The 22,346-nt window shown below is 51.3% G+C and overlaps 1 protein-coding gene across 2 annotated transcripts in view; it reads left to right on the top strand.

Moving 5' to 3' along the window:
* The window catches only part of COQ8A (coenzyme Q8A), a 47,214-nt gene that overhangs the window by 14,857 nt on the left and 10,011 nt on the right, over positions 1-22,346 (top strand). For both annotated transcript variants that reach the window (XM_070385393.1, XM_070385392.1), the window contains exons 2-4: positions 9,523-9,708; positions 12,962-13,372; positions 13,614-13,680. In XM_070385393.1, coding sequence (XP_070241494.1) covers positions 9,532-9,708; positions 12,962-13,372; positions 13,614-13,680 — 655 coding nt within the window. In that variant the 5' untranslated portion in view covers positions 9,523-9,531. The remainder of the gene's footprint in view (positions 1-9,522; positions 9,709-12,961; positions 13,373-13,613; positions 13,681-22,346) is intronic.

The raw sequence follows: 22,346 nt of genomic DNA, 5'->3' as shown, positions 1-22,346 counted from the left end.
GCAAGTGGTGTGACTTGTTGTGTGACTTTGGGCAAGTCACTTAACCTCTCTCTACCTTAGTTCCTTCACTGTACAATGGACATAGGGGACTTCCCTGGCAGTCCAGTGGTTAAGACTCCAAGCTTCTAATGCAGGGGTTGTGGGTTCAATCCCTGGTCAGGGAAGAAAGAAAAGTAAGGGAGGTAATACACATAGAACACTTAGCACACAGCCTGGCATATAATAAACTCTGAGTGAAAAATAGAAGCTACAGTTAACATCACATTATGCTGGTCTTCTGCTTCAGATGTTTGGGGAACCAGTGAAATTCACTGGAGAATGTCAGAGTGCCCGCTATTCAACAAGCCCTTGAGTGTGTTAGCATAAGAGTCTATACTTTTTAAATGGTTTCCAAAAAAATCCCAATAGTCTGGAAATGGCTTTTGAAGGAACATGAAGTCCTTAGCGTAGGAGACAACTTGAGGCCCAGAAATGAACTTCTTTCCTTACAGGGGACAGTTCTGCTGCGCCAGCCAAGGGCTGTGTCTTCAGCCCCACGTGGAGTCTGTGGTGAGCAGCCTGGACCAGGGCAGGAGGCTGCCCTGTCCTGCAGTGGGGGCTCGGTGGGCGGCTGAGGGTGGGAGCGGCAGTGGGCATCCTGTCTGCCTGCCTCTCCCCTCCCAGGCACACACTGGTGCTTGCCTGGCAGAGGGGGCTCCTGTTAGTGATACGGTGAAAGTTCTGGAATGGAGGACTGGTCTCAAGCAGTGGACTGACAGTGCACTTGTCATTTTAATGTGAGATGAGGGGACGCAGGAGGCAGCTGTATGGCTGAAAACCTCGGGAAAGGCAGGAGGAAGGAGAACAGGAAGTCGGCATCTGACCCCACCTCACCCCTGGCCTGACCCCTTCATTAGCAGCTCTCAGATCATCCTGCTCTGGGTGAGCCAGTAAAAGGTGGTCACCTCAGAGCCCCTCCCTCTGTCCAGCCCCTGCCTGGGGCCTCTGGGTAGTGGGCAGCTCTATGCCTGGGAAGGTGCCCATCTCTTGGGGTCAGGAGCAGAGCTGTGCTGAGGTGTGCTCACCCCAGTGCCAGCTCTGGTGGACTGCTCTAACTCCAGTGGCCTTTCCAAATTTCCTGGGACAGTTGAGGTTATGTTTTACTCTGTTGCCCTAGAATCGGGGTCAACACACTTCCCTGAAAGAACCAGATAAGGGGATATTTTAAGCTTTGTGAGCCATAGTTCTCACTTGCAACTACTCAACTTGGTGTTATAGCTTAAAACCAAATCAAACCCCAAAACCCCAAACAGCTGTAGGTAATACATATCAATGAGCTGTTGACAATACCTAAAGGAATGAGCAGTAATTTGTGTTCCAGTAAATCCTTATTTAAAACATTTGTGTTCCAGTAAAATGCATATTTAAAAAAACAGGCAGCAGGGCTGGATTTGTCCCCATGGTTTGCTGACCCCTGATCTAGAAGGGCACCAGTCATATTACATCTCTTAACTTCTGGGTCAGAAAAATGTGATCACTGCACTTACTACATTATTCTAAACTAGGATCCTGTTTTGGGGGAAAGTGCCCATTAATCGTTTCTGTCTTTTAACACAGGGCCAGCATTAGACCTACCTGTGCCCAGTGATTTTCTCACCACTTCCTGAGAAGGGCAGTTGAGCTTCTTTCCCAAAAGAGGGATGGCCATGTTCCATCTTCCTGGTGGCCTGTTAGGGGCAGTTGTCTTCTGATGAAGGAGAGTGGCTAAACAAGGGTGTGGAGAGGCCTTATTTATAGCTTTCTGATCTGCCTCCAGCCCTCTGCCCATCGCACCCAGGACAGACACTTGAGGGATGTGGGATAGTTGCTTTAAATCACACCTCTGTGTGCTTGCTTGTATTTTTCATTTTAACAATAGATATTGAAGACTCTTTTTCTGTAACTTATTTTCTGTTACAGAAGTAGTGTATGTTCTTTGTTAAAAACTTTAGGAAATAAAGCAAATGAAGAAAGTAAAAAGAAATGTATCACCCCACCACCCAGAGAAGACCTGTTTTGCATGTTTGCTATCACCCATCACCCTTCTTTGAAACTTCTTTCCTCCTCCTTCTGTCCTTCCAAAACAAAGGATAATATTGTTGTGTAAGCTGCTTCCTTCCTATGTGGGAACATATAGTAAACTTTCTTATTTGCCAGTAAATACCTTTCTTGGTGTCATTTTAAGTGGCTGCACAGCAGTCCATCTATGGGTGGACCACTATTTATGTAGCCAGTCTGAGTGTTGTAATTTATGTTCTTGTGGCTGAATTATCACACATTCAATGTTAAGGAAATGCAGTTTGACAGGGATGCTTGGATATCTCCCAGAAAGGATGGCCTGGGAGGGCGACAGGGAAAGGGGACTTCGTAGTAGGCACACAGGTTTGGGGTATTCCAGAGGTGGCTTGTAGCTGTCGGGCATGAATGACCCTAGTCGCCCGTTCCCCATTGTGGAAGCTTGACTCACCAGGTCTGGCTGGGACTGACTGACAGCGGAGGGGTGGGTACGAGGTGGGGTTGGAGAGGGGCACAGGCTCTTTTTCTCTGTCTCTTCCCCTGGGTGGTTCTTCCTGTTTTCAGTTGGCTTTGAAAATTGATGTGTGTTAGGATGTTTCTGAACCTGCTGATGAATGGGCCCTCAGGGCAGACCTCACTAGGTAGGAGCCTTCCGGGTCTGAGATATTGGCCCCCGGGGTGTGATTTTAAAGGCCGAAGTGAAGGGCACATCTACAGAAGTTCATGGATTTGGGCTTCAGAGGTTTAAGTCTTTTCTCTGACACACACACTCTTATCAGTCCTTGGAGGAAACAGTCCACTGGTATTTTCATTTTCTAAGAGGGAAAGCAAGAAGGAAAAATTTCAGGCATGTAAAGGAACTTTCCAGTGTCCATGCAGACTAGAAACTGGGACTGTTCATGCCCAAAGTAAAAAAAGATTGCTCTTGGCCACCTGTGAGCCCCCATCCTGGGCCTCCTGGAGGTCATTAAACGGTCTTTTCCCAGGAACACTAAGTGGCAGTCTTGAGATTCCTTTGGTGGCTGTCTCCTTTTTCAGTTTCTTGAGGAAGAGTAATGGGAAAGGAAGGGGCAGTGGAAGGTTTCCACTTAGGGACAAAGCCAGACTTTTAGGGAGTAGCAGGGAGAAGCTTTGAGGAAAGGGTCTCTCTTTAGACTTCCTGCCTGGCCTTGAGTGTGGGCCACCTTGGTTCCTTTTTGCCTCTTCTTCCAGGACAGGATTCTTAAGGTAAGTTTCCAGGACCACCAGCAGCAGCAGGTGGGACTCTATTAGAAATGTAGGTTTACAGGTTCCATTTCAGACCTAGAGAATCAGAAACCTGGGGTTGGGGAGCAGCAAGCTGTATTTCAGCGAGTCTCCTGGGTGATTTCTGATGCCCCCTAAAGTATGAGACCTCTGCCTCAGACAAGGCTCCTAGGAGACCTTTGAGTCCATATGTAGATTGAAAGCTGTAAGCAGGTGTGAGCCTGTCCCAGAAATGGCAGGCTTTCTTAAATCTTGGGGGGGGCGGCCAGCTGAGTTCATTTCTGTCTGCTCTGTGTCAATGTGGTGCAAGTTGCTGGAGACACGGAGGGGAGACCACAGGTGTGGTCTGTGCCCTCCTTTGGCTCACAGCTCAGTGTGTGGGACCCACAGGAGATTTAGAGCACAGTCACTGCTACCTGGGGATGGAACAAGGAGCCATGGAGGGATGTGGATGAGCTTTGGGGATGGGACATGTTGGGGAGAGCGTCCCAAAAGAGGTGCTGTTTGCACTGAGGTGTGGTGAGAAGGAAAGATGTGCATTCTTGCACAAGATAGCGGGGGTTGGGGGGCAGAAAGGTCAGTTAGGGGCTGCTGTGGTTGCCCAGCTGGGAGCCCCTGGGGGGATTAGGAGAGGTGGTCGCAGTCCTCAGGATGGGGAGCCTGGGTGGGCGGGTAAGGGGAGTGAAATCAGTTCCGGATGTGTCCTTGGGCCACTGGGTGACATGCACGCAGCAGCCGAGGCTTGAAGCCTGCTCGGGAAGGCTTGTCAGTGAGCTTCACACACACTCCTCGAGACAAAGGGCTTGCTGCGCAGCTTGCTTTGGGGTCCTTACACCGGGCATCCCATGGCTTCCCGGCCAGCTCAGGACGGGAAGAGATCAGAGGAGGGCGTGCTCGCTTTTAGAGAGACACACTCTGGGGCTTTCCTTGGATGGGAGCCGGTCTGTCTTGTCACACTTCATACTCACAGAGGGGATTGAACAGTGGCTTAATAAATGTATTCACTGTCCCTGGCTTTCTGTCACCTCGTGAGACGAGACAAGTGACAGATTGTGAATTCTGGCAGTGAAGGAGGGGCTTGGGGATGCATGTGGGAACCCTCCCCCCAAATAAAATTCTCCCGTGTGGGTCCTGATGGAAAAATTTATGGTGGCTTTATTTGCTTAATGCTTGTCAGGATTGTCTGTTTTATGTAGGTATGTATTTTGTATCCCCGCATGGGGTATGTATCCCCGCATGGAGATACACCATGAGGCTTGTGAGATCTTAGTTCCCCGAACAGGGCTTGAACCCAGGCCACTGCAGTGAAAGCGCTGAGCCCCAACCACTAGACAGCCGGAGAAGTCCCATTTATTTATTTTTTATTTTATTTTATTTTTTTTTATTCTTCCAATTTTATTTTATTTTTAAACTTTACATAATTGTATTAGTTTTGCCAAATATCAAAATGAATCCGCCACAGGTATACATGTGTTCCCCATCCCGAACCCTCCTCCCTCCTCCCTCCCCATACCATCCCTCTGGGCCGTCCCAGTGCACCAGCCCCAAGCATCCAGCATCATGCATCGAACCTGGACTGGCAACTCGTTTCCTACATGATATTTTACATGTTTCATTGCCATTCTCCCAAATCTTCCCACCCTCTCCCTCTCCCACAGAGTCCATAAGACTAAAACACAGCTCATTGTCCTGCTGATACATCTTACTGTAACTGGCCAGGTAGGCATGACTTGGGTGGATTTTTTTTTTTTTCCCCCAGTTCTGGAGGCTAGATTTGAAGGCTCTCACACTACAGGTAATTTCCAGCTAAAGGATCTCAGAATCTGTTTTTCAACGTGAATGAAGGCTCATGGGGAAGGTCAGAGAGTGAAGGTTCAGCAGGAAGATTTCCTCTTGGAGCCCGAGGATTCCCATGTCAGGGGACGCTGGCTGTGCTTCTTTTTCAGTGTCTGCCCCTGGGGAGTAGTGAGCTGCATTTGTTCCAGTTCTTTCTCTCTAGACAACAACTTTGTTTACTTCCTTTATAGCCCGTTAGCATGTTAGACCGGAAAAGGGGCCTGGAGACCCCCTTCCGGCCCCCAACCGCCTGCAGCGCCCTCCTGCTGGGGAGGTGAGCAGTGCGCTGTGTCCGTGGCTGGGCTGTCTGGGCTCCCAGGCTTTGCTGCTGTTCAGCTGCTTCCCTTGCACCTGATCCTCGCGTGTTAGTCTCAGTTGGCCTCTGGTTGTCGCCGTGGTGGCTGTGCCCATTATAGATGTGTGTGCATGCCACCACAGCTGTGAGCTCCGGGGCCAAGGGCAGGTTCATCCCAGGACCCGCACAGACTAGCCCAAAGCACCAGGGGGGAAATGTGTTGAGAAAATAGACCGAATGACTCTATTTTGGTGCGGGTGCCTTGGTGGGCGCCCCTGATTGTGAGTGCCCGTCCTCCACCCCCACTGCTATATTCACTGGTGTTCGCTCAGAGGAGAGTGGGAAGCGCCCAGGTTGTCTGGGGTGCATGGTGCCAAGTGGGTGAGGAGCCTGAAAATACCCTTTATCCCTGTATTGTTCCCCAGCAAGGTCCCCAAAACCCATTTAAGAACCAGCAGGGTGAAGCAGGCTGGGGTGAGGGCTCTAATACTTGTAGCTGAAATCATGATGAGGATAAGATTTGAATCTTGTGGTTAATGTACTTTCGGGGCTTTTGATTTTATTTATCTAAGATCCTGATGAAAATGCCTGCTGGTGTAGCTGAGTGCCTGGTGCCTGTGCATTCCTGCAGGGGTTTTGCACCAACATTCAGGATAGCTGAATTCTGAGTCATGTTGGGGTTCTGGTGTATTAAAAGTAGGATTTATGAGAGCCAGTTTTTGAAAATCAGAAGGTGAACACAGTTCTGGAAAGGTATTTCCTCTGGCAGTTGTCCACCTTCCCATCCCTGCTCCTTGAGGGTAGACATTCCTTTGTCAAAAAATACCCGGTGTTGACTAAGGTTTGAACGTTTCACTTTGTACACAGCAGAGCAGCATGTGGGGAGGTTTGGGGGCAGTGGTCCCTGCACATTAGATGAATAATCCTCAAGGGGGCTGGCCTGGGCTGTGATTTTGAAATATGCATCCACCTGTGAATCTGTTCACGAGGCCAGACTATTTATGAACAGCATCTGTTAACGTGAGAAGAGGTGGTATTGCCCCACAGTAGTGGGAAGGTGTATTTCCATGATGTCATTTCCATGTGGATGGAACCTGCCTTCCCAGGGAACTGGCTCTAATCTTCCTCCATGATGGCACTCGCTGTCCAGGGTGAGACAGGCACCCATGGAAATTCTCCGGTATGAGGATTCAACCATGCAGGCAAGAAGAAAGGCATAGCTAATTAATTTTTAATGTGTACTTTTTAAAGATGACATATTTATTTGCCACTTTGAAAGTGGAATATGTGAACTAAAAGTTAATGAAATACGGTTAGGAAAATATTGAAGGAGATTGTTATTACTTATATTTCCCAAATGCAGGAATTTAATTTTAAAAAAAACGGTCAGTTTAACATTTTTTTTCCTCTTTTGAATTTTTAAAAAATCATCATTGTAATGTAGGTGTCATCCTGGCCCATCAGGGAACTATGCTCAGAGCCGACATACTTAGGAACCGAGAGAGTGAGGACTGGACTCTGGTGGTTCCAGACCTGCCTCTTCAGAGTGCAGGACCACACCTGGGCATTTCACAGTGAGCTCCCCCGTCAAGCTAGGCAGGGGAAGTTGGCCAAAAAACCCACTTATCAGCTTTGCTCTAGCAAAACTTTAGTTACGTGGTTATGATAACTTGGATGAGAAATTCAGTAGAATTAGTTTTAAGCCTAAAAACAGAATTAAATAGGTCTGTCAGTTAGCAGACAAGGTGAGGTTTTGGAATTATCGAGGCTTGTGGCCTGTGAGGTGCTTCCCTGGTGGCTCAGTGGTAAAGAATCTGCCTGCAATGCAGGAGCCACAGGAGATGCGGGAAGATCCCCTGGAGGAGGGCATGGCAACCCACTCTAATATTCTTGCCTGGAGAATCCCATGGACAGACGAGCCTGGCGGGCTATAGGCCATGGGGTCCCAAAGAGTCGGACACAACTGAAGCGACTTAGCACGCATGCACATGACCTATGAGAGTCTCCTGCCTTGGTTATCTGGATTGGATTTAGAGGTGAACAAGGGGAAGATCTGTTTCTGGGGACTGCTGCAGCAGTGGGGTATGGTGGATGGTCCTGGGACTGCCTGCAAGGGTCCTTCTGAACAGAGGGGGCTGGGCCCCTGGCCTCTGCCATTGCGTGTCCCTGATGTCTCTTTCAAAACTTCTCTCTTTGTGAGTGAAATGTGTCAGGGGTGGGCCTGTGGGCAGGGACGCTGTTGAGAGCTGGCACCGGCTGCATTTGAGCTCTGATTACGTGATCTTTTCCCAGTCCTGGACATTTGGTCTATGGGGCACACACTTGTTTATTGCCATAGGAGCAGGAGCCCAGAGTGGAGCCCAGGGTGTGAAATAGCACTGGGTGATGGGCAGGGCTAGCTTCCCCCCTCGTTCCCGTCTCCCTCAAGGGTATGGTCACCTTCCAGAAACCTCCTTGGCTGTGATTAGGGTACAGGAGGTTCATTTGTGTCTAATCAGTGCCTCCCTGTGGGAGTGCCTTGGGGTCGGTGGACCGAGTGTTTGGAGCTGAATGGCCTTAGCCGGTTCGTTAATGCCTCTGACTTTGGTTTTCTCCTTTGTGAAATGGGGGCAATAATATCCATGTCATTAGGTGGCTTATAAAGATTAAAAGGAGATGGAGTGTGGAAAGCACCCCAGCCTAGTGCCTTGGAACTGTCTTCCTATGAAGGTGAAGGGGTCTTTGAGGGCAGGTTGGGTGGGTCATCTTAACTTTCCAGGCTCCTGTGCATTTGTGGGCTTCTCTTCTTTTAAGTAAAAGTAGCTGTGCCCATGCTTAGAAGCCAAGCGGATCCCTGCAGGTGTCTCTGGACTGACGGGCTGCTTCCCCATGAAGGGCAGCCAGGAGCGAGCCTGCGTCTTTGAAATCCTGAGGGTTCTGATTAAGATCCTTGTCAGTGCTCTCGCCTGGCCTTCCCGTCTGCACTTCTGTTAATGAATCTGATGAGAATCCCGAAGGCGTCTCTGGGACGGTCCCCTCCCTCTTGCTGGCCCAGCCCTGTGTCCAGGGTGTATCTGTGCTTCTCAGCCTCCTTGTGTTTGTTTCCAGGTTTGTTCCTGTGGGTCTCCTGCCCACTGAACCTTCACATCCTCTTGTCTCTGGGACTCCTGGCAGATCCCAGCTCCTCCCTGCCCCCTGGCCAGAGTGCTCCTGCCCACCCTGGGGTCTCCTGCTCCTTTGCTTTTTGTGTTTTTTCTTCAGCGCCTCCCCCCCCAACTTCATTTTAACTTATCTTACCCTTCCCAGCAGCACAGCCCCAGGTAGGTCTTGAGCAATGCCTGGGAGAGTGCCAGCACACGCCCCACCCTGTGAGGCATGAGTACACTGGCTTTCCACTTCTTCACTGCTGACATAAAGAAACACATTTTATGCTGCGACCCAGGAGAAAGGACAGCATAGCCCGCATGCGCATGGAGGGGACCCAGGTTTCAGGCTGGGTCCTGCCTGCATTGTTCCCGCACCATGTCCTGTATCATGTTGGTGGTTTTTTAATGCTGGTTTTTAATGCTGGTTAGGATTTTCCAAGGGCATTGCCTGAGTGTGGGGAGGGATTGTGGTTGTCCCTTGGTGGGCGTCTTCAGGGGCTTCAGGGCAGAGCAAGAGTGGCTGGGCATGGACAGACAGCTGCTGAGGAGTTGGGGTTGGGGGCCCCAGAGCCCTGCAGAGAGGTGTTCCCTCCCCAGCCTACAGTCTTGGTTCAGAGGGAAGAACAATGAACTAAATCAGGGGCTCCCAGGTTCAAGTCCTAGTTCTGCCACTTGGTGGCTGAGCGGCTTTGGACAAATCCCTTCACCCTGTGCCACAGGGTGGGCGTGAGGTGAGGAAACATGGGCCCGGTGCGCAGCCCCAACTCCACAGACCCTCTCTGCTCAGCGCCCCGCAGCGTGGGGAGCCACCCAGTCTGCCTTGAGCCCTGGACCCTCCCTGCCTCTCTCTCTCTCCCCGAATCAGAAGTGGAGGTCACTGGAAAAACCAAACAGCCAGAGTTTGGGGTAGAGGTGGTCCGTGTGAGTGTGACCCTGTGTGGGGCATGGAGCCCCTACCCTGACTTGGCCCACCCCACTCTCTTCCAGCCCTGAAGGATGGCGGCCGTGTTGGGGGACGCCATCATGTTGATCAAAGGCTTTGTCAAGCTGACCCAGGCGGCCGTGGAGACCCACCTGCAGCACCTGGGCCTCAGCGGGGAGCTCCTCATGGCGGTCAGGGCCCTGCAGTCCACTGCTACAGAGCAGGTCGGCATGGTCTTTGGGCAGGTGCAGGTAAGGAGGCTGCTTGGCGGTGGGCGGGGGGCTGGACTTAGAGATCTTGGTGAGACCAGGGGGTGAGCCAGGACACCTCCAGGATGGCCAGTCTCCTTGTGGCCAGGGCCAGACAGCCCAATGTTTAGCGTAGCCCACTGTCCTGGGTGTGAGGGGGAGGCTGCCGCCATGTGACTGGAGTTTCAGTTATACGAGGCTTCACAGAGCTGGGAAGAACCCCAGGAACATGAAGCCCAGCGTGCTCTCCAGTAAGTCTCTGACCAGTAACTCACCAGCACTTACCCTGTGCCTACTGGTGCCAGGCATGGGGCGCAGAGGGGAGAGACAGGCCCCGCCCCGCCGGGGGCTGCCTGTGGCTTGCTCTGTTCACTCTGCCTGGCCTGGGTTCAGTTCCTGGGCCTGTCCTCAGGGTACTGAAGAGAGGCCTTTTTAATTTTGGGAATTAAAAAAAAGCCACAAAGATGAAACTCATCGTCCCCTGTGTCCTTAGGAGAGGCAGCTGGAAGGATTCCACTGTATCTGGAAGGCCAGATACACTTCCTTCTCTGAAGGAAACAAGTACTTTATAATCAAAGCGCCTTCTCTCTGTCCCTCTGGTTTCTGTTAGTGTTTCTTTGTTGGGTCAGTTTTGTAAAGTGACGCGAGGTCTCCCATGTGTGGGTGGGTGGGGCGGGCACATTTTGTTGGACGTCAGGCCTCAGCATCAGTGTCACAGAGTCGAGTGTCAGCAGGTCTAACTGGGACTTCGAATCCCTTGCCCCTCCCCGCCGCCCACCCCACCCCTCCTGGCGGGGCTGGGCTTCGTTTTGCCCCTTCACAGGCTGGGGTCTCCGGGAGCTGACTCGGGAGCCCTGCCGCTTTCCAGGGCAGCAGCCTCACCTCCCGCCTCCCTCTCGTCCCTCATGTTGTCTTGTGCTGAGTCCAGAGACCTCGACGCTTTACTGTCCAATTCTTCTGTAAGCAGAATTGAGCCCTGGAGTCGTGGTGGTCAACAGGGTTGCTGTGGCAGAGCGCCGCCCACCGCGGCGTCACCCGCGTGGTCCACACCCCGTTCCTGACAGTCTGAGGATGTGGGGAGGGTCTGTGTGTGCTTGCATGGACGTGTGTGCACTCACGTGTGCCTGGGCACATGTGCGTTGGGAGCCGTGCTGTGAGGGAGCCCCACTGCCGCTCCCCTTCCATTTCTGCCCTGTCCTTCTAGACAAGGACACGCACACTCCTCCAGGCTCTGGGCTGCCAGCCTCCGGCCAGTCTTAGGTTAGGATTGCCAGCCTCCCCTCCTGCCCTCTGAGGTCCTACCGTGTCTCTCTCTACACAGACGCCTTCACCTCGCAGAGGTTTTCACTCCTGTGGTCTCTTATGAGCCTCACCGTTGTCTTGGGAAGGCTGCAGGCCCAGATGCTTACCCCCTGTTTCAGATGGGGAAGCTGAGTCTCAGCAGTCTGATGCGATCATTGATTGACAGGCCCGGAATCCTGTGTCCTCTCCACACGCTGTCTCTGCCCGAGCTCCCTCTGCTGAGGCGGGGCTGTGCCCTGGCTGCCTCGCTCAGTGTCCTGGCTAGTGAGGAGCCATCACCTTCCTGTTGGGCGTTTGCATGTGGAACACCCGAAGTGAGGTTGCCCGACTCACTTGGGCCTCCTGGGAGCGAGGAGCGTGTAAGGAAGGTGTGGGCAGGCTTCCCTGAGAGGCGAGGGAGCCCTGGCTCCCCTCGGACAGGCCGGTTCCTGGTCCTGGGAGGAGACCAGGGCATCCACCGGCACAGCCACTCGGCAGTAGGAGGGAGTGATGGTTCCCCGCCTGGAAGGAGGCCCTGCGCGGTGGTCTCCAGCGTGCTCCACTTTCCTCTACACACTGGGAGGGGTGGAGGGCCAGATACCCCAGAAGCTGCTCTCCCTCTACTTTCTTAGGGGGTTTGTTCACTTACTCATTCAGCAGACACTTACTGACTCTGGTCCCCTTGAGACGCTGAGGTCCCTTGACTGCTGCATAATCAGGTCATGGTGACGCAGGGCTGGTGGCCAGCAGGGGAGTTACAGGACTTACATGGCTCGTGGGACCCTGCCCCAGGCTCCCTCTTCCCAGGGCCTCCCTGGCCACCTTGAGAGGTGCCTCTTGATTCCAAATTCAGCTCACTTCTTCTCTGAGGAAGGTGCTGTCAGGTGGCCTTGGGGTGGCCGGTGGGGCCAGCCTTGGCTCCAGGTGCTTGCTCTGCCTGGTGGGCCACTACCAGGCTACTTCAGCTCTCAGCCTCAGTTTCTCACTTAGGGACAGTGATAACTTGTCTCTTTTCTTCCACTGGAGAGCATGTCTTATCTGTCTAGATTCCACAGTATCTTATCAAGCTGAGAGTGAAAAGGCTTTGGGGTCTGCTGCTGTTTCTGCAGGATCTGCAGGCAATGCTCTGTGTGATGAATCCATTTCAGAGAATCCTGGATTCAGGGAATCCAGGTCACTGACCTCACTTCAGGAGTTGGTGCTGTTCTAATTATAGCCTTCTCAGCACTGTTCTCTTGGCCCTGTCTGTGCCTCACGTAACTCTGTGACTGGGGGGAGCCCTATTTTCAGAGAAGGAAGCGGTAGAGAGGGGTCAGGAACTCGCCAGGCCACTAGGGGTTCAGAAGTAGAAAGACCCCAGGCCTGAAGCTCAAGTCTCAGCAACTGTTAACAGGGAAACCTGGTGTATCACCCTCCTCGCCTGCGCTGTGACCCCCTGTAAGAGCCGGGTCTGGTCCTGGCTGTGACAAGCCCTCTGGCGAGAGCCCCTGAGGGGGCAACCAAGGCTGACTGGCAGAGATGCAGCAAGGCACTGGCCTTGAGAGGCAGGGAGGGCCTACCTTTGTGCTGCCCTTCCCTCTGCTGGTCAATGGTCACGCTTTTACTTTGCAAAGCTTTCCCCATCTTTTGCCCTGGCTCACCCTCTCCAAAGCCCCTGGTAGCCTCTCCTTAGTGTGGATTTACAGGTGAGGCGCGTACTCCAGGCGGGTGGTCACTCACGTGGTCTGGTCTGGGCATCCAGCTGGGGCCATGTGCGACTGGCTTGCCTGGCCCACAGGGTGGGAGCCCTGGTGGGAGCTGGTGTGGAATCTGGTCCTCCTGGATCCCAGGCTGCTGCTCACCTCTAGAACGGGCCATGGGGTGACACAGTAGAACCCCCTGGAGGGTGTGCTGTCCTGGGTGGAACAGGGTGCACACAGGGATTTGCTCCTGGCTGCCCTCTTGCTCCTCTCACGCCGGCTTTTGTTTCCTGCAGGGTCAGGAGACGCCTGAAGAATATTACTCCGAGAGCCTCGATGACCCAGAAGGAGCATTCCACTTCTCAGGGATGAGGGCCGAGAGCGCCTCTGCGGATGTCTCTGCAGCCTCCTCCCCGGAGCAGTCACCTCCGCCCTGGGCTCACACCGCAGGCAGCGAGGGCCCGGCTCCTGCCTATGTTGCCAGCGCACCCTTTCGGGAAGGCGGGGTCCTGGGCCAGGCCGTCTCCCCTCTGGGCAGGGTGAATGGGAGGCTCTTCGCAAGTCCCAGAGACCCATTCTCTGCCCCGGGCCTTCAGCAGAGGGTCTACCACCAGGACCAGTCGTCCATGGGAGGCCTCACGGCTGAGGACATTGAGAAAGCCCGGCAGGCCAAGGCTCGCCCTGAGAGCAAGCCCCACAAGCAGGCAGTGCGTGCAGGAGGCCCCTGGGGTGGGCTGGAGTGGTCCCCACAGTCCTGCTGTGTCAGGCGCAGCCTCTGGGGACACTGTCCAGGTCTGTGGCCTGGAGTTTCAGGCACACGGAGGCCTCTTGTGGGTGGAGTGTGCTGCCCTTGGGGTGGAGAGGGGCTGTGGGGGGCAGCATGGACCCTGAAGGTTGGTCCTGTTCCTGGTCACTGATGCCATGAAGGGTCTTCTCTTCTCCCTCTAGCTCAGTGAGCATGCTCGTGAGCGGAAGGTACCAGTTACACGTATTGGGCGGCTGGCTAACTTTGGAGGTAAGGTGCCAGTCCTGGCGAGAGGAGCTGAGGCTGCCATGGGGCCTTTGTGAGGCGGGAAGGATGGGGACCCACGGGTGTCCTGGGGAGGGTGGTAGCTCCTGTGTTTGCCATTCTTGGATGTTTTCCATGAATGTGAAAACATTCATGGGATCCAATGTGATTGTGAGTGATCCAGTCACTACCTCATCTCACCCCTGGGGATCAGTGGAGTGTGGCTGATGCTGTGCTGTGATTGCAGCTTTGCTTCTTGTGGGGCAGCGTCTGCAGCATCAGCTTCTCACTCAGGCCTCTGGAGGCCCCGCAGAGAGGAGGTGGGACAGTGGGGCTGCTTGGCTCCTGGACACAGTAGTTTTGCCCAGTCCTTTGGGGAGCTACTTGCTGATTCCCACAGGGCTGCGGACTCCAGTAGAATGATATTGAGGTGTGTTGGCCCTGAGCTGCTGCTGTCCATTTTAATACCCCGTAGAGTTGTGAGTTTGTCCTTTCCTTTGGGAGTTTGTGTGCAATACATCTGTGCTCTCTTTGTCATCTTATAATGAAGATTCACAGCAGTTGTATCTGCTTTTGTGATGTTGTGTTGTCTATCTGGTGCTTATTCGCTGACCAAAATATTTCTGTTGAAAGTGCTGTCCTTTGCAGTGGTTCTACTTGAAGATGGAATGACTTCTCTAAAGCTTGCTTGTCCTTAGTAGGTTCTCCATTCATACTTTAATGAAAGTATGGTATTATTATGGCAATCAGCTCTGGCAGCTTGATTCATATACCCTTGCTGGGCAAGTGCAAGGCTGTGTGTGGCAGAGGTCTCATTGGCTCCTGTCGATGCCAGTGCTGACTCGTCATGAAGGCCCACTCACCTGTCTGAGCTATTACTGCCTGCCTTTTGCTTTCTTGGTCTGTATGTCTCCCCTCCTATAGACTGTACATCAGGCTCACTCTTTTCCCTGGCTGCTCTTCTCTTTTGAAAACCCATCTTTCTCTTTGTTCAAAATTGGCTCTGTGTTCCTGGCCCTCTGGGAGCTGGCCTGATGTGTGGGCTTTAACACTGAACAGTGGCTGGCTGTCCACCTTATGTTCAGAGCAGACGAGGTTAGTTGGATAGAATTATCTCAACTCTGAGGTTTTCTTCCATAACTGTTATCTTAAAATTTGACATCTGCTGCTACTTATCTTTTCCAGAATCTGGCATCCATTGTCATCTGAGTTTTGGTACAAAATTATTGCTTCATTTCACATTCATGGGCTAGCAGTTCCTCATAGAACATCGTACCCCCCTGGGGTACCACCACCAGAATGGGTTTGAGAGTCGCTGCTCTGATGGTGTCCAGCGGTCCTCACACCCAGAAGACACGGCACTTCCCTGCTTTGCTCAGTGGCTGTTAGTTGGGATGTTTATTATCATTCTTATTGAGTGGAGGTTCTGTTTTCTCCTCCATGAGTCTGAGGGCAGGAGCCATTCTCTTCTTACTCTAGTTTTTCTCTGTAACCTGTAATCCTCTTCCCCTCACTCAGACCAGAGCTCATCACAAAGCCCTGTTGCCGGAAGGCTTAGTTTGACTAACATAGTTTAGAATGGGCGTAAGCCTCTCTCTCGAGTCTTTGCGGGGGTGGAGTAGTAGAGGACCTGTTTGGGAAAGCGGTCAGGATGAAGGTCGTGATGGCCGATTAGAATTTGATGGAGATAATGGTGAAGCCAGCAAAAGTCAAGCCCTTTTGGGTGGTGGGTTAAGGACAGCAGACTGAAGTGAAAGCAGTGGTCGAGGAAGGTGTGTAGGACAAAAAGCCAACTTCCTTAAAACCAGGGTGCAGGGCTTCCCTCGGGGTGTGGGAGACATGGCCGCCAGAGGGAGCTGGGGTTGGGTGAGAGAGGCCTGGTCTCTGTAGGGGCTTTGCACCCTCCGGAGCCTCTTGAGCCTTTGCTGACAGCTGCCTGGTGCCCAGAGCCCTCCTTCAGAGTCTCTGCTGAAGATTTGCTCACAGCTGTGAGTTGCTCATGTTGCCCATGCAGCTGGCGGCTCGTGTTTCAGGATTGGAGGTGGCAGGATGGGAGCAAAGAGGAGCCAGGTCTGGAAAGAATGTGCTATTCTGGCCCCAGAGGTAAATTCTGAACCTTCTGTCCTATCCAGAGGTTTTCAAACTGTGGGTTATGACCCTTAAGTGAGTGTGAAATCAGTTTAGTGGATCAGGACCAGTGTTTTTAAAAAGAAGCAAATAGAATGGAATTTAAGAGAAAAGGATCAGAGTTAGTATCGTAGATCCTGAGAACTTAGAACATTGCAAAAATATTTGTTTCAGATATATTTATGCTATTGATCCATGTTCTTCATTGCATTGTATATGGCTTACTGGTGGGTCATTGTCTAAACAATTTGAAGTGACCCTGCTTTACTTTCTTCTCCTAGGAAACACTTTGAACCTTTTTTCTCCTCACAAGGGTGAGATGTTTTGAGGTGCAGAGTAACAGACTTTAGGAAGTTTTATGAGGGGTATGAAGGAAGGCAGTTGCTCTCGACCTCAGGGAGATAGGGTTGTGTTTGGGAATGTCCGCAGCAGTATTCAGCTGTGTGGAGGCAGAGGCAGGGGCTTTCCAGTTGGGATGGCACATTTTGATGCTGAGATGGGGCAAGAACTCTAGGTCCAGTTTGGCCGTAGGGTGTCATGGCTGTGATGCTGTGGGCATGGGGATCTGTACTTTTGTCCTCTACTTTTAGAATTTTGTTTTTGCTTTTGGTTTTCAGCAGTGTGACTGTGACATGCTTGGGTGTGATTTGCTTTGTTTTTATCCTGCTCGGGATTGCAGAGCTTCTTGAACCTGTGGCTTGATGTCTTTCATCAGTTTTGGAAAATAACGGTCATTTTTTAACATATTGTTTCTGGCCTGTTCTCCTTCCCCTCTCTTTCTGAGACTCCAGTTACACATGTGTTGGGTCTTTCCCTCTGTCCTATGTGTCTCCTCTGCTCTTTTCTGTATTTTTCATTTGTGCCTCAACCTTACAGGTTCAGGGAGATGTCTTATCCTCTCTCCTGCACCTACAAATAGAGGGAGAACTGGATGATTATAGAAACGAGACTAACAGACAAAGTGAGCACTAAGGAAACTTGTTTCTCTGGTGGCTCGGTGGTAAAGAATCTGCCTGCCAGTGTAAGAGACATAAGAGATGTGGGTTCTTCCCTGGGTTGGAAAGGTCCCCTCGAGAAGGAGATGACAACCTACTCCAGTATTCTTGCCTGGGAAATCCCACGGACAGAGGAGCCTGGTAGGGGCGTTGCAAGAGTCAGACATGACTGAAGTAAATAAACAACAACAAGAGAAAACTTATCAAAAGGAGCTGAGCACTGTGTGCATAGCACTTTGCTGATCACTGCTGCTGCTGCTAAGTCGCTTCAGTCGTGTCCGACTCTGTGTGACCCCAGAGACGGCAGCCTACCAGGCTTCCCCGTCCCTGGGATTCTCCAGGCAAGAACATTGGAGTGGGTTGCCATTTCCTTCTCCAATGCATGAAAGCAAAAACTGAAAGTGAAGTTGTTTAGTCGTGTCTGACTCCTAGCGACCCCATGGACTGCAGCCCACCAGGCTCCTCCGTCCACGGAATTTTCCAGGCAAAAGTACTGGAGTGGGGTGCCATTGCCTTCTCCTGCTGATCACTAGGACCTTCATTTAGGAATTTACAGTCCACATCATTGAGGCAGAAGGGAGAAAAATACTAAGTAAGAGAACTAGAAAGAGAGGAACAACAAGTGAAGAAATAGGAAGCGATAAGGATATTTAGATTCTACGTAGAAAGGATTTTGAAATATGATACGTGAAAATAGATGCTAGTCTGAGAAAACAGTGGGCCAGGAGTGAAGAGTAGAGGGAACGGACTCTCAGGAATCCTCTTATTTTTAAAAGGTAAAAGGTTAAGGACTCTTACTCCCAGAAAAATACATTGCTTTAAAAAATAGTTCCCAAGACACCATTGAATTTCTTAAGTGATTTTGTAAGAACAGTGTTCTTACAAATAGAAAATAGGTGAATGCAAACTGATCGCCATTGTTGCCTAATTTCATAAAGATTCTGACCACCCTAGGTGTCCTGTTAATATGTCAGCAACAAAGCTCTCTCTGAGCTCGTTTGCCCGCTTTCCGACAAAGCTTTTGTGTCGTTCCCCACAGCCCCTCGGCTCAGTAGTAAAACTGAAAACAAAAGATTTGGGGATAAATGGGCATAGTTTGGTGATTTTTCAATTTTGCTAAGTAAGAACATTTAAAACAAAACCTATCATCAACTACGAACACCATTTAATTTATACTTTTAAAGGCCATTTAGCAATGTAAAAGTACAAAGGACATGCTCCCAAGATAAAGGATGGTACATTGGGTAACTGGTTTCGTTGATGGCCTCATTCAGTCTTCTTTGTTTTCAGATGTAGACCCTGCTGTGTCTTGCCAGGGGCCTTGCAGAGCCGGTTCAGCAGTGGGGATGCCAGTGGACCCCTTGGCTGGGGTGGGGGGCGCAGCTCCATAGGGGTGGGAGTGTTCACATCTCCTGCAGTAGGACTGTGTTCCGAGCTCCTGGCATGAAGCCCTTTGTTGACTTGTCTGAAGTCAGGCTTCCCCCACCAGCATTATTGATAGGGCACTTGATTTTCATTGAGGGTGTGGAGATCTGAGGTCCTGGTGTCGATAGGGGCTGCTCTGGCGTCCCTCGTTGGGTGGCACTCAGTGATGCCAGCTTTGCCGCTTGACTTCCCGAGGACGCACGCTGCGCATGTGCTGTCCCTCTAAGCAGCCGGCGCTCCTCTGTGCCTCTGTGGTCGCAAGACTGATGCTCCGTAAGTCCAAGAGAAGTTAGCAACCTTGGCAAGGGTGAGGGAACATGGTCTCCTGCATTTCCCAGGAGCATGCTTCAAAGGCACTTTGAGTCTGGGTCTGCCACCCTTGAACTCGTCCCTTCTCCTGGATCCAGCAGAGGGGCCGTCAGTTCTTCCCTTCCCACCCTGGCCCAGTTCTTAGAACCGAGGAGAACACTCACCCTGCAGGGAACTTCCTCCACCGCTCCTTCCTGTTTGCCTTCCTGCAGCGCTGTGGGCTGCAGCCCCTCCCAGGCCTGGAGCTGGCGTGGTGTGGAGGGTGCAGGTGATGGGAGAGAATGTGGAAGAACCAAGGGTTCGGGAGCACCTTGAAGCAAAGGAAATTTCCTTGTCCGTTGCCTTTTCTGCGTGGACTTTCTTGTTCTATGAGATCAGGAGGACCGTGGGATGTGTTGATAAAAGTGAGGCCCGTGAACAGAGCCTGGCACGTGGGTGGTGCAGTGTGAGTGAAGCTGTTTTCCCTTAGGTTTGCCCCTCACCGCTGCAGGAAACCTCTGGCCAGCCTTGCTCAGTAAACATGCCTGGGGGTCTGGCAGGTAAATGCGGAACATTTCCTCACTTCTTTCTGCTCTCAGCACCTCTCACCACGCCTCCTCACAGATGCTGCTGTTTACTGGAAGGTGTTTATTTTTACTTTTTTCTTGACCTATGTGCCTGTGTGGGCGGAAGCCCAGTGGTTGCTCAGAGGGGACCTATTTGTCTCTTGAGGACCTGCAGAGGGCCTCTGGGGCCTGGGATTTCTGGTCACGAGGAACAGGCCCAGTTCCCTGGGAAGCAGCCCTCTGCTCCCAACTCCTAGGGAGAACCCTGCTCCCTGCAGTTCCTCACTCCTTCCGTGTTTCTAGCCTGAAAAACCTCCTCTGGTGAGAGAAATGTAGGAACTTTCTTGAAAGGGGCTGGTGCCTTCTCACAGCCTAGGGTGGTGGCCAGGCTGCTGACAGTGGTCGTGGGGCTACTTACCTGAATCTGTGGCTGGTCTCCTCTGGGACCTCTGAGCAGCCTGTGCGGTCCAGGCCAGGGCTGCCTGTGGGTCAGGGCATGGATGGCGCTGTCCTGAGGGCTGGGGTGGGGGGGCTGGGTGTGGGTGGGGATAAAGGTGACACACGGAGAGTGAGTGAGCCTGGGCTCAGGGTGTCCTCACCAACTCGGGAATCTGAGACAGAGGTGCCGCCTGGCTCTGCGGGAAGGAGGAACCTGGCTACACCCTGCCCTTCTCTCTCCACGAGGCTCTGAGAGTCCTTTAAATCAGCTGTATTGAGGACTGGCAGGAGGGCCAGTCTATTCCTGGTTCAGTAGAGCAGGAGCTCTGAGGTCAAGGTCAGGGCTAGCTGGCTGGCGGGGCTGCTCACCTTCCGGGCCGCAGTGGGGAGCCTGTCTTTTGGCAGTTCTGCAGGCCTGGCACCAGGCTGGTCCTGAGGGAGCTCGCGGGGCCATTGGAGGAGCCTGCGGCCTCCTTTGCAGAATGTTCCCTCCGTGATTCAGTGTTCAGTGACATGTCCTTGGCTTGGAGAGCTTTGGCTCTGTCCCACAGCCTAGAAGTGGCCAGAGAAGAGTCTGAGGGGGCCCAGCAGGAGGCGCGGGGGGATCTGCAGAGGGAGGGGTGCGGCGTCTGCTTGCAGTGGCCAGGCTGGGTAACCTTTGGTGCGTCTGCCTCTCTCGTAGGCTTCTCTTTGGATTTGATCTAGCCAGAGAAAAATCTTGGGGCAGAGATACGCTGGTGAAGGTCATTGGGATTTGAAAGTTAATGTTCCCATTATCATTTTTTTGCTAAGTCAGATAGTGTGATGAGTGGGGTGGGGATGGGCAGGCAGCAGGAGTTAATATTTGACCAGAGACGCGGCTCCGGCTCTGTGCTCAGTGTCCCCTGGGGCTGGGTTGGGGTGTCAGAGGGAAACAGGCCACAGCATCTCCATTCAGCGCACCAGGGTGTCCTTGGGGGCATCTCCAGATGACTGTGGCCTCTTCCTCTGGCTGCCAGAACTTGGCTTATGCTTGGTATGTGCTGACTGAGCAGCAACATGGGCTGCTGGGCACTTGAAATGTGGCTGGTCCAAGTTGAGATGTGCTCTGAGAGTAAAATACACGTTGGATTTGAGGGCTTAGTGTAAGAAAAGAGTAATATATCTTTTTAACCGTGTTTATATTGAGTACTTGTAAGGGATGATATGTTGAGTTGTTGTTGTTCAGTCGCTGAGTCGTGTCCAGCTATTTGCGACCTAATGGAGTGTAACACACCAGGCTTCCCTGTCCTTCCCATCTCCTGGAGTTTGCTAAAACTCATGTCCATTGAGTTGATGATGCCATTCAACCATCTCATCCTCTGTTGACCCTTTCTCTTGCCTTCAGTCTTTCCCAGTATCAGGGTCTTTGCATCAGGCCAAAGTATTGGAGCTTCAGTTTCAACATCAGTCCTTCCAATGAATATTCAAGGTTGATTTCTTTTAGGATTGATTGGTTTGATCTCCTTGCTGTCCAGGGGACTCTCAAGAGTCCTCTCCAACACAACAGTTCAAAAGAATCAATTCTTCAGCACTCAGCCTTCTTTATGGTCCAACTCTCACATCCATACCTTACTACTGGAAAAACTATAACTTTGACTAGATGGACCTTTCTTGGCAAAGTAATGTCTCTGCTTTTTAATACACTGTCTAGGTTTGTCATAGTTTTTCTTCCAAGGAGCAAGTGTCTTTTAATTTCATGGCTGCAGTTACCATGTGCAGTGATTTTGGAGCCCAAGAAAGTAAACTCTGTCATTGTTTCCATTGTTTCCCCATCTGTTTGCCATGAACTAAGTGATGGGACTGGATGCCATGATCTTAGTTTTTTGAATGTTGAGTTTTAAGCCAGCTTTTTCACTTTCCTCTTTCACTTTGATCAAGAGGCTCTTTAGTTCTTCTTCACTTTCTGCCATAAGGGTGGTGTCATCTGCATATCTGAGGTTATTGATATTTCTCCTGGCAGTCTTGATTCCAGATTGTGCTTCAGCAGCCAGGCTTTTCTTATGATGTACTCTGCATATAAGTTAAATAAGCAGGGTGACAGTATACAGCCTTGACAGTATACTCCTTTCCCAATTTGGAACCAGTCCATTGTTTCATATCCATTTCTAATTGTTGCTTCTTTAGTTGCATACAGGTTTCACAGGAGGCAGATAAGGTGGTCGGGTATTCCCATCTCTTTAAGAATTTTCCACAGTTTGTTGTGATTCATAGTCAAAGGCTTTAGCTTAGTCAATGAAGCAGAAGTAGTTGTTTTTTTCTGGAGTTCTCTTGCTTTTTCTGTGATCCGGTGGATGTTGGTAATTTGATCTCTGGTTCCTCTGCCTTTTCTAAATCCAGCTTGAACATCTGGAAGTTCTCGGTTCATGTACTGTTGAAGCCTAGCTTGGAGAATTTTGAGCATTACTTTGATAGCATGTGAAATGAGTGCAATTGTGTGGTATCTTGAAAATTCTTTGGCATTGCCTTTCTTTGGGATTGGAATGAAAACTGACCTTTTCCTGTTCTGTGGCCACTACTGAGTTTTCCAAATTTGCTGGCATTCTGAGTGCAGCACTTTCACAGCATCATCTTTCAGGATTTGAAATAACTAAGCTGGAATTTCATCACCTCCACTAGCTTTGTTCATAGTAATGCTTCCTAAGGCCCACTTGACTTCGCATTCCAAGATATCTGGCTCTAGGTGAGTGATCACACCATCATGATTATCTGGGTCATTAAGATCTTTTTTGTATAGCTCTTCTGTGTATTCTTGCCACCTCTTAATATCTTCTGCTTCTGTTAGGTCTATACTGTTTCTGTCCTTTATTGTGCC

The sequence above is a fragment of the Bos mutus genome, chromosome 16 (genome assembly GCF_027580195.1).
Source record: "Bos mutus isolate GX-2022 chromosome 16, NWIPB_WYAK_1.1, whole genome shotgun sequence".
In the NCBI taxonomy this organism is placed as follows: domain Eukaryota; kingdom Metazoa; phylum Chordata; class Mammalia; order Artiodactyla; family Bovidae; genus Bos; species Bos mutus.
The sequence above is the reverse complement of the archived record's forward strand: the minus strand, read 5'-3'. Positions and strand labels throughout refer to the sequence as shown.